Raw genomic sequence first — 12431 nt, forward strand, 5'->3', positions numbered from 1 at the left:
CCTTGATATTAGTCCGTCTCTGTCCAGTTCCATATAGCTTCTTCTCTGGTTTCATTTCTCCTTTCATTGTATTGTGCCGTCTCCCATGGCGTTTGTTTATGTATGTCTCTACATTCCACACATTCATGTGAAGGCTCTAGAGATGATCCTGGACAACCGAGTTCTCTTCATAGCCAAGTGTGTGTTTTTGTTTCAGGAGGAGATCAGCTTACTGAAGTAACACTCCTCCCCAAGTCCCCCCCCCCACACACACACTGCACTGAACTGTCCACAGCGATTTTACAGCAAGCTCGTTTGGAAAGCCCCATATGCTTTGTGATGGAGGTCAGCTCAGGATTTAAATCATAGTGGTAAACATTTGTGTATTTGCTTGTATGATGTGCTGTGTGAAAGGTGGTCTTGAGGAAGTTTCATTTAAATGCCAGACTACCATGTTTGTATACCAGTTCATCTTAAGTTTCCAATACACAGCCCAAAATACGTGTGTGTGTGTAAATATGTACTGGTTGTCCAGACTCTGACGTCTCTTGTGTAGTTATTCCAATTTTTCTTATGATAATGGACTCAGTGATGGAAAAGAGTTAGCTGAGATCCTCTTTGACCACATGTGGTCTCCACTTTAAATAAAAGCCAAGCGTGTAGATGGGGTTTTTTCACTGTTTGCACTTCTGTGCTTGTATACGAAGGTGATGAAATCATTACATACCACAGACAGCTTTTATCCTAACCAAGACCATGTCTCCTCTTTTAAAACTCTTTCCAACCACATCATTCCAAATGCATACACAAATTATAGCTTGGTCTTCAAATTGCAGTTATATAGATGACTCAAGCTCCTAGACTCTAAGCCAAGTTAGAGAGTATAGTAGAAGTAGAAGTTTTGTGTGTGTGTGTGTATCAGTATCTGTTGAGCTAATTATAGTTACATTTTGGAAAATATCCCTTACCCATGTTTAATCATAATCAGAGTTGATCACTTTACCGTGGTTACCACGGCAACATATTCAGCATGAAATTGTTGAAGATGATGTAGGTAAAAGCTGCAGAGTTTAATTTGGATACCTTATTTAAAGTCAGCGATCTTGAGCATTATGTATTTTTGGGATTGTCACTCATCAAAACCTGGAAATCTATTTCTTATGATTTTCTAGGAAAACACCTGGAAAAACAGTAAATGGAGCAAATGTTCTGGAAATATTAGTGAGCTCCTGGAAAAATGGAAGGCCTTTGAGACTGAGCATATTTTACCTTATTTTCTCTTCATCTGATATCACACATTCAAGAGACCTGAAAGTATTTTACTTTTATTTTAAAAGGAGAATCGCTTTGGTCAGGCTAACAATTATCAGACACTTAGGATTCAAATTGTTCTTGACATGAAAGGTGATTGTTGGTAATTATTTTCATACAATCTTTTAAATTCGACTTTATTCTGAACTAAAACTGTCATCTGGTGGAAGCCTTTATATTTCATCTCTACATTTTCAGCACAACCTGGTTAAGTAATGGTTTGTGATGGTTAGTGAGTGTCATGTTATTTATCAGTATTAGGGTGGGGGATATTAGGTGCTGTATTAGTCGATGTATTATTGATTTTAATGTTAAGGTTATCAGCAAATGTGAGACACTTTTCTCTTATTGAGAATATCCTGGAAAATAAGCCCTGATAAATTATTTGACTCGTCTTGTAGGACTTAAAGAAAGGCCAAGATGATTAACAGTGACGTGTACATGGCATAACACATTTACAGTTTAGTCATTCATCTTTATTAATTGTTTTATTCTGATCAAGGTCAAATTTCTTGTTTACATTTTGAGCAATAGATCCTGCTAAGTTCATTAGAAAATACTGTGGTCATGAACCAACAAAATATAATAATAGCATGAGTGTGTGGGTTTGGTCAGGGATTAAAAAATGGAATTCCATATAAACATTTACTGGAAATATTTTATGAGAATGTGTCTAAAAGATTGGAAAGACTAGAGAATAAAGAAGATATTCCCATTCACTTAAGAGTGTAAAATATGTCTGCATTTTATAAGGAATTGTGTTACAGCACTTTAATTTTAAAAAAGATTATTCCTCATTAAATACATTTCAAGGTCCACTTGCAAAGGCCAGATACCTCACTTGGATAATACAGACAAGGGGAATATAATATGGTATAAATTTGCACTTTGCATGTATGTAGGTGAAAGGTGAAGCTTGTGTACTGGTGTATCTGCTGTAACAGACTAAAACCTCACATTCTTTCATCCTAATGCTTCCATTATGACTATTAAATAAATAAAAGGAAAACCAAACTGGACTGTTCACAGCCAGACTGGGTGACATGATGTTCAGAAATTCTGCCTTTATTGGTATGAACCAGCAGACACAATTGTAAACATTTTGACTTAAACAAAGAAATTTGCTTACAGTTGTTACAAAAGTAGATATCAGTTATCAAAAGACAGTTATAAAGTGAACAGCAATAGGATGTCACATTTTATACAACAATTCACTAATGCATTCCATTTTTTTTTAAATTGTGATGTCTTGACACAAATTAAAATGCAAAGATGGCATACTGACCATCTACATCACTCACTCTGCTTCACCCTGGCCTGTGGAATGGTCTCAGGCACAAATCTAGCTGCTTTTCAATATCACCAGCATTGTCTTTAAAAAGCAGTACAGTACTATACATTTCCTTATTCACCAGAAACTAAATAATACAAGACGTTTCACCTCCATCCATATATGTACAGTATTTTGGCAAAAGTATTTTGGAAAACACACCAGGGAAAATGCTACTCAGTTGTGTTTTTGGGGTTCGTTGTGTTAAAAGCTCTGTGGCTGCTGGTGTGCCAGCCATGTTTTCCTGTTTGTTCCTGCATTACCAGAGCAAATGGTAAGGTGCATAATTGTGTCACTGCATGATAACATCAGGCTCGATGTTGAACAGCAAATCATCGTTGCCTCGTCGGACTTCCAGCAGCAGAGCTGTGTCCTCCATCAACGCTTCCTTCAGTTCACTGGTGCTGGTTAACGGCCGGCCGTTCAGCTTTACGATGATGTCGCCATCCTTGATTCCCCCTCTAGTGTTAAAGACACAGAGGATAATGCGACACTTCCGGTTTAACAAAGTAAATGTGTCCGGTGTTTAATAAGAGCTACCGCAATCTTTGAAGCTCTTGAGCCAATATGATATGATTGCATTGCATGTTATTTCCATTTATTTATGAAACAGCAACATCATACCTTACATTACATCAGTGTTAAAAAAATCCTATTAAAAATTAATTTGTGAGAATCATTTCATTTTTCTATTTTATTCCCCTATATTCTGTTTTTTTATGGTGCCCCATAAGTTCAAAATACACTAACAAATCAGAAAAATGTAACAGCAAATTCAGGAACATCAGTATTAGCTCAGAAAGCCATAACCATATATGCTTATTGCTGAATTGGCTACAGCATGCGTCTGTCCGAGAGATTATGGAAAATGGAGAGCTGGAGGATGATTACGATATAAATAAATATAAGCCTAAATGAATTCATTAGTGATTTTACTTATTTTTTTTTATTAAGGACATTTAAATCATGTTTTGAAATAAGCAGCTTGTGTTTAGTTGATCCTTACTTTTGAGCAGGAGAGTGAGGAACCACCTCATGGACGTAGATTCCACTGATAACATCAGGGAAGTCTGGGTTCTGCTGCTTCAGCTCCTCTACCAGACTACAAAAAAAACAAAAACACAAGGACACCTAATGCTGAACACAACAAAAACACTCAACAAAAATTAACATTATTGGTATGGGGAGTTTTTGGGCCATGCAAAACTCTTAATAGTGACTATAATACAAATACACTATGTGGGCAAAAGCATGTGGACACGTAATCATCAAAACCAGATGTTCTTACTGAACATTCCTTTTCAAAACCATGGGCTTGAATATGGAGTTGGTAATATGGAGTTAATATAGAGTTGGTGCCCTGTAGCCCTCCTTTGCTATTGGAATTTAAGTTCATTCAGCCACAAGAGCATTATTGAGATCAGGCACTGATGATGGACAAGGAGTCCTGGTGCTTCATCAAAAGTATTCAAAAGTCAGGGCTCTGTGCAGGTCATACCAACCTTGGTAAATGTCTTTATGGATCTTGTTTTGAGGGTCACTGTCATGCTAGGGCAGTTTTTAGTTCCAGTGAACTTAGTTCCATCTTTAATGCTACAGAATAAACAGTCCCAAGTGTGTGTTTTCAATTTTTTTTAGCGAACGCCCACATGTGGGTGTGACAGCCAGGTGTCCACATACTTATGGCCATATTTTGTGTAAATCAAAGATATGAAATCCACTCACGCTTCAGTTATAGTGAGCATGCGAATTCCAATGAAACGCTTCTTTACTGATCTCAATTCTGTAAGAATGAAGCACAAAAACAATGCAAAACATTAAGGATTATTTATTAACCATAAACCAGCACAAGCTATGAGCCGTAATATGTGGATACGCATTAAATGTTGATGTACCTTTGCTTTGCTTCCCCATGGAATCATTGAGGAAGAGGGTTATTCTGTCTGAAGGAATGGCGAAGGAGATCCCTGCTGCTACCTTGAGGGTGTTGATTCCGATCACCTCTCCATCCTAATAAAATTTAGATCAGTGTAAAGGTTAGAGTACAACACAGGTGAATTTCATAGTGTTTACAAATTAGTCTACTAAAAAAACTATAAAAAGTATTGAATGTGCTTGTGTGTATGTTGAATGCTTACCAGGTTGACAAGGGGGCCACCTGAATTCCCATACTAAAGAAAAAAACCCACAAAATTTCATTTTTGTTTAGTTTAGTTTAAATACCAGTATGATCAGATAGACAAATCCAGTTGTCTTACATTTATGATTGCATCAGTCTGGATGTAATCCATGTCTGAGTCCCGAATGCCCAGTTCTTTTCCATCTCTTTGAGCTGTGCTGACGATTCCTGTGGTCACTGTGTTTTGCAAAGCAAACGGACTCCCAATAGCAACCACAAACTCGCCAGGCCGCAGGTCTGCTGAGTGACCCAGCAACAGGAGTGACAGTTTTTTCTGAGCAGTGTCAAAGAAGAAAGAGAAAGAAGACAGAAAGAGAAATGTGGGTAAACTACGGTCATGTGGGTATTGTTGTGTTTAGTTCAATAGGATTTTCTCTTCTCTTTAAAACAAAAAATGAAGTGAACACAAACTTTCACTCAACACGTAGTCAATCTGCCAATGTTTGGTGTCAGAGGTTTGCTTGTTTAGTCTTGTACTGGAGCTATGAAGCTGATGTGCCAACAAGCAAGATAATAGTCTTCAGTGTTGAATGTCAGATGTGGTTTCTGACATTGTACATCATACTGTTATCTATAAATATAGACAAAAGTACACTAAATGGCTTAAAGCAGTGTTTAAGCAGCCAGCTTACAGTTTGGAATCACGCCACTCAAGCATCATACCCAGAAGCCTTAGATGTTGGTTAACACTGATTCCAATCATGATATTGTTTTAATTTGTATATTTATTTTAACTTGGACTCCAGGGCAGACCCATTGGAGAGATACATATCTCACAGTTGGCATGGGAAGGTCTGAGGATCTCCCAGAAAGAGCTGCAGTCTGAGGCTGTGGTTAGAGACATGTTCACTGCCACCAAAGCCAAAAGAGAAATAAATAACTAAATGATTGAAAGAATGACTTGTTCTGCTGTCTTATTGCAATGTTCATCTACAAATGGTGTTACTTATCCAACCAGTGTCTTAGGTATTCCCATATGCTTGGTGCTGAACTGAAGGCTATAAACTTCCTTCCCCTCCCTTACTTGTTAGCTACATTAACTTTAATTACACGAAGGAAACTTTACAGACACAAGATATCTTCATTAATCATCTACAGTTGGGGTGCAGGGCAAATTGTACCTCCAGTTTGGCCATTTGCCAACACCCAAGCACTAGGGTGAGCGCTAACATATACTTCATCCAAAACAGATGAACCCAGCCAACAGCATCTTTTCAAACTGCTTCTCATGCCGGAGAAAAGCACAATCTGCCCTTTTCCGAATACATGAGCTTACAGTCATCCTAGATTAGTGACAAAGTGATTGACAAGGGAGGGAGAGCATGGGCTAATTTGGCCCTCACAAATGGACATAAGATTGCTTGGATTCTACTATTGGTTATTGTTCCATAATTCTTGCAACATGACTGCATATGTGCTTATGTATAGGATAACTTGAATATTAAATATGACCTCTACCCAGAAGACAGATTAAAAGAAGATAAACCAATAACAATCTGCAATAAAGTGTCATACAGTATTCACCTGTGGGTTGATTTTGATGGTGGCAATGTCAGACTTTTTGTCAATGTCTTTAATTGTAGCCTCATATACATCCCCATCGTGCATCTGTACTTTAAGCTGTTGATGTCCTGACACAGGCGTGGTGGTAGACACGACATGAGCATTTGTTACAATCAGCCCAGTCTCTGAAATCACGAAGCCTGAGCCACTTGACAGTGGTACAGTCCGGCCAAACAGTGGGTGGCTATGGATTAATGGTCAACATTATTAGTTACATATAATATTGTTGTCACAGATTGCATTATTATACACATAACAGAGAAGATGGTGATACAATTTCCGTTTATCCAGGATGAAAAACTACAAAACTACACTGAAAAAAAATACAGGCGCAAACTCAGTGGAAAAACAATGATTCATGATGTTAATGATTCAGGATTTTGGTGAGTGGAAACTGTCTGTCTTTTGACTCCTTTGTGTCTCCTTAACATCTTTTTTCCCCCAACTGTCTATAACTGAGCAGACTTGGTGAGAAACAGCTATGCTCTTCCTGACTGGCTCAGGAAGGATAATAGCATAAGTGTTTGAACACCTTTAGCTCTGTCACATTTCCCACCCTTTTTATAAAAAATAAACACATTTAACAAAACAACAAATGACTAGTTTCTGCTGAGTGTCAATAAAGACTGCCGTGTCACAAATACGTCTACGGCTAGGAACAGAATAACTGCTTTATACTTTCATAGTGCTGTTTTTATTTATGTCTATAGCACTTAGCAAACAACACACACTGTTTAATTTCCACTGTTGTAATGTCTGCACGTTTATTCAGAATAAATCTGGCTCGTACAGTAAATCCCATGCCGAACATACCTTAGAAAGAGTTCCACATGAACCACAGCTGGAGCGATCTTTTCCACCACATCAGCAATGAAGTTGAATTTATACCTTGGGCTGTTGGGGTGTGTGGGACCTATACTAGCAGGAAGAATTTGTCATGTTAATAAGCACACACCACTGTGGCTTTTATAGGCAGCTGGAAGAAGTTCACTCACGCTGCTGACCTGAGAGCAGCTTTACTGTATATCTGAATAGGCAATGCTAGTCTGAAATCAACAGTTAGTGTAAACAGTTTTCCGGAAGATTTTATAACCCTTAATGAGTATGTTAATAAAACAGCAGTCATTAACTGAGCCTTTTAGTATTTATAGACAGAGGAGGTTATATTTACTACAGGACCAGAGGGCAAAGTTGTGGTAAAGTCTTTTTCAAACACAGGAACTGCTAGTCTGTAATTGCATCAAAACCTGCAAGTGGTTTTACTCCTGTTCAATGTGTGTGTGTGTGTGTGTGTGTGTTAAGTTAAAAAAAACTTAAACTTTTTTTTTAGTTAAAAAACTAAAGGAGCTGAGAATACTGAGGTTAGGAGTTAGATTTAAGTGTAGGGACAGCATTAATTAGCTTGGCATTAATAATGGCATTAATAATGCCAATTGAAGGTCCTCACATGGATAGTAAGACAAGCATGTATGTACGTATGTGTGTATGTGTGCATGCATCTGTGTCCTGGGTGTGTAAAAGTACAGTAATTACACAACATTATTTTCTGCAGACAGACTGCACCCAAACTGACCGCTGTTTCCTGTGACTGCCTTGGCACACACAATCTAGCTCAGGGGTCTAGCAGTACACTCATCTTTATAACCTCAAGACTAAACTTGTTTTCCAGGGCAATATGTCTAACAGTATAATGTTTACAGTACAAATTTACAACCACTTAATGCTGTCTAACTGTAACCTCTTACACCACTCCAGAGGTTTACATTTCATGGCTTGTGCTTTTTGCGTTGAGTGCAGCATATTTTGGGAACAGTGTCATTTCTATGCGGAATAAGAACAAGAAGTCTTCGAACTCTGGCCAAAGTATGAATTAGGGATTGCACATTAAAAATCATCATAATTGTGCAGTTAATCACATGCAGTTGTTTAACATTTATCACAACAAGCAACCTCCTTTAAGGCCACATTCCAGGATAACTATATCACTTAGCCTTAAGGGGGAACTGCAAAGTTAAGATCTTTCATGTCACAGTGGCCAAGTCAGCCAACCCTCTATTCCAATGGCAATGTGTATCCTCTTTGAGGTTGCTCTATTAGAGACTGTATAAGAAAAAGAAAACCCAAGTCAGCCATGCACTAGCGATTTAGTGAGGGTTAAATATTCCATAAGCTGTCCAAAATTATCTCCCCTGACTCTCCGGTCTGATTTTCCAGTCTGGTTGAGGGCAAAACCATACATTAGTGGTCCAGCTGATGGCACATGCTTGGCTATCATAATAGATGGAGTGCATGGGGTGCATGGGAGTGAGATATTTGATACACTAATGAAAAATTCAGTGTTTATCCTTGAAGTTTAGAGTATTAGTTGTACAGGAAATTATGTCTGATGAATTTTCTGGTATGTTTATAAGGAGATTAAACACAGAAACGGTTGTTGTGCATGCTCTTTGCAGCTGTTTAGCTTTGCCGTTAATCATGTCCCCCATTCCTGGAAGGACATATGAATGAATGATTTGTCCTTGACCTTTTCTTAGATCTTAATCTTAATTCTAAATGCACAAAGGCTCATCAGTAAATTTACTGTGAAGCTACTAAAAGATCGTTGCGGCATATGTGGCTGCCAGATTTTGTTATATTGTCTTTGTGTGCTATCCTCAAGCCAGAGTGAATGGAACATCTCATATATTTTGTACACTCTTAGCTAGCCACAAGCTTCAGAATATTAAGGGCTGCAATTTGATTGGCTCTCTACACATCCGTGTATACGCTCTTCTGTGCTCACTGGATTTCAGGGGGAAAATATTCAAACAGCATGACACAATGAACTTTATAGAGCAATATATATATATATATATATATATATATATATATATATATATAACAAGATTGGGAAAAAATTTTACTATAAGAAAGTTTTGTTTAAAACGGTAAGTGGTGAGTAAACATGGTTTGTCAGTCAGACAGCTCTTCCCAGGAAAGGCAGTTCTTGGCTACCTGAAAACCCCAGACAGCAGCAGCAGCAGCAGTCTGTCAGTCTGCCTCCAGAATAATATCCTCATGTGTATGACAAAATTAGACCGGCAGTCTGGAAGGATATGCCATACCTACTCAGACAGCAATCTTGTTATCTTTCTGTACTAATACGCAGTAATTGGATTGTTTAAAGTTAAGATTTGGTGTTAAGACTACTGCTGAGCCAGCTCTCACACATAATTATAGAGATTTCCATCTGTCAGTAATAATGAAAGTAATTCTGGTTAACAGCTAAGGCTGTTCTTTGTGGGTAAATTTTTCTTTGTGGGTAAAACAGTGGCACTAATTCCTAGTGGCTTACTTCCTGTCAGTCTGCAGTTTAATGGTTTTTCAGAAAATTGCTATGACTTTGATATGGAGCTGGACAGCAATCAGGCCAAAAGTTTACCTTGCATTCAGATTGACCTGGAAATTCACAACTAGTCTGGAGAGCACAATGATCGTCTGTATTCTGTATATGAACTGCCTCCTCATATGATGACTCTACAGCTGTAAGTCAGGGCTACTGTCTGGTTCCTTTACATGTCCTTGGAGGCTATTAATTTAAGTAGTATGCTTGAAGGTTTTGTGTAAGGTAGTCAGAACAGTCCCTTAAAGTAAGTAAAAAAATTAAAAAAAATAATCTAGCAACTAGACATAATAAGTACATTCATATTTGTGTCTTAATATATATATATATATATATATATATATATATATATATATATATATATATATATATATATATATATATATATATATATATATGAAAGTAATTCTGGTTAACAGCTAAGGATAACAGGTACCTTATATATATATATATAAGGTACTATATTGGTTTTAACTGTTAAGGTACTATATTGGCTTTAACTGTGATTTCTGGCATGTATTGTGGGATCTTTAAGATGTCTCCCTACAGGCTGTGAAGAACCAGACTGACTGGAGACACTGCTAAACCCCAAGTCATTTTTAAAAAGCCCACTGAAAGATAACCACTTACTGGCAAGAACATTTGTTAAGTAAAGTGTGTGTGTGTGTGTGAAAACCCACAAAGTACTGCTCTCTGCTGCCCATCTTGTGAGAATGCAAATATACTATAAATTTTTTGTTGTTGGTTATTGTCACAATAACGGCTTTTGTTATCCCAATAGAGTTATAACCAAATAGTCCACAAACCCACCAGTAATTATTTTATTGTGAGGATTTGAATCTTATCCTAATCATCCTTATCAATGTATCCTAATAATTCCACATCAGTGGTTCATTTGTGTTTTAATATGTTGCCTGTCATCACTTGAAATTCAATTTTATTTTGTCCTTAGATTACAGATTACGATCTTGCTGCTCTATTAGTCCTATTAGACTAAACCTGACCCTACTTATGAGATGCTACACAACCTGCAACAACAAACAGTTATCCTTACTGAAACAAGCTGAAGTATCTGTGCCCTGGACATTTGGTTCACTCTGCCCAAGTAGGAGGAGCTGGTTCAGGTCCAACACCACCCCCTGGACATTTGATGCTGAAGCAAGGTGGTATTTGTACAAGTTTGCTGTGAGGGCTCAGCCACATGGGTGGTGCAGGGTAACCTTCATAAAATGCTTACATGACCAATTGCCCCCCTGACTAGTTTAAGAGGTCTGTAACTGAAATGAAGTTCATGTGATCAAAACCTTGAGTGTTAGAAACAAAAGAAAGATAATGTTAATGACATGAATTGCTATTCACTTTCCAATAATGAACAAATTAGTATGATACGTTTATTGCTATGCAATTAAAGTAAGTGTATGGTAGTAGCTCAAGTGGTTAAGGCTCTGGGTTGTTCACCAGAAGATTGGGGTTCAAGCCCCAGCACTGTTGGGCCCTTGAGCAAGGCCCCCAACCCACCCTGCTCCAGGGGCGCTGCATCATGTCTGACCCTGCACTCTGACCCCAACCCCCAAGGATGGGATATGTGAAGAAAGAATTTCACTGTGCTGTAACGTATATGTGACAAATAAAGACAACTTAAAACTAACTTTGCTCTAAATACTAGTGATCACTTGGCTTCCTTTGCACACTGAGGCTGTAAAAGTGCGACAGAGTGATTGCTTACCTCGGCCACTCTCGCACGGGCCCTTGTGCACAGAGCTCAATCCCGGCAGGCCTTGCTGCAGTGCTTTGCGGCTCGCGGCTTTCAGCTGGCACACGTTGGAATATGTGTTACCGTCGCTGGCGCACACCTTGGCCGAGTAGCGGCACTGACACACGCCTTTAGAGAGCCGCTTCCCTGCGGGATGTTTGCACTCGAGCCCGTCTCCACAGGGCAGGTCGTGCGCGCGGCCGCACGATTCACCCTCGGCACGCGCGCACACGAGACAGCATCCGCAGCGGTCCGGCACGTAACCGCTCGGGCAACTCGGGCTCGGGCACGCGCTCACATCACAGCGTGCAGGGCAGGCTTTGGACTTGGGCTCGGCACGGACCATCAGCAAAATAACGGCAGATAAAACAATCACTCGCATTGTCAGATGTAATGAAGGAGGTAAGCACCGGTGAAAGAAAAGAACACAGAGAAAAACTACAGTAAAAAAATGTTTAGACTGAGATTCCTATAACAGCAGTCTCCATTAGTGTCCATATGTGTTTCTTGTCTCCACAAGTGCACAAAAATTAAATGCAAAAAAAAAAAAATGCAATAATGCGATGATAAGTGCAAACTTTACTTCATAGTAATTAAAGCTTGAAGAAAAAAAAGAAATTTGTCCAAATCCAAGTTCAGGATGTCTGATGGTCAGAGTAAACAGACGGTCCGGCCGGTCTGTCTGAAAGCAGTACTTAACCCAACTGCAGATGTTTTTAATAGAGGCGGGGAAAGCAGGGTTTCTGAGCGCTCTGCCCACTTTGCAACCATGCAAAGCTCCTGAGAGGGGTCGTGAAGTGCACACTTAACCACGAGTATGAGTGTGTTTGATGGCTGCAGTTTACAAAAACTAAAACTTTGAAGGTTGTCCAGATCCTTGCTTTTCTGCGAGTTATCACAAATTAAAAAACAAACCTCTCCATATTGTGGATTA

The 12431-nt window shown here is 38.8% G+C and overlaps 1 protein-coding gene across 1 annotated transcript; it reads right to left on the bottom strand.

Moving 5' to 3' along the window:
* Window positions 1-2339: 2339 nt before the first annotated feature.
* Window positions 2340-12207, bottom strand: htra3b (HtrA serine peptidase 3b). Its single transcript, XM_058394780.1, has 9 exons — window positions 11471-12207; window positions 7176-7275; window positions 6324-6546; window positions 4879-5073; window positions 4759-4791; window positions 4516-4630; window positions 4346-4403; window positions 3627-3722; window positions 2340-3081 (listed from the first exon to the last, which is right to left on the bottom strand). Exons 1-9 carry the CDS (start codon window positions 11877-11879, stop codon window positions 2913-2915), a joined length of 1398 nt encoding a protein of 465 aa, XP_058250763.1. The 5' UTR covers window positions 11880-12207; the 3' UTR covers window positions 2340-2912.
* Between the last annotated feature and the right edge of the window lie 224 nt (window positions 12208-12431).

This window comes from Hemibagrus wyckioides, linkage group LG07, assembly GCF_019097595.1.
Source record: "Hemibagrus wyckioides isolate EC202008001 linkage group LG07, SWU_Hwy_1.0, whole genome shotgun sequence".
Taxonomy (NCBI): Eukaryota; Metazoa; Chordata; class Actinopteri; order Siluriformes; family Bagridae; genus Hemibagrus; species Hemibagrus wyckioides.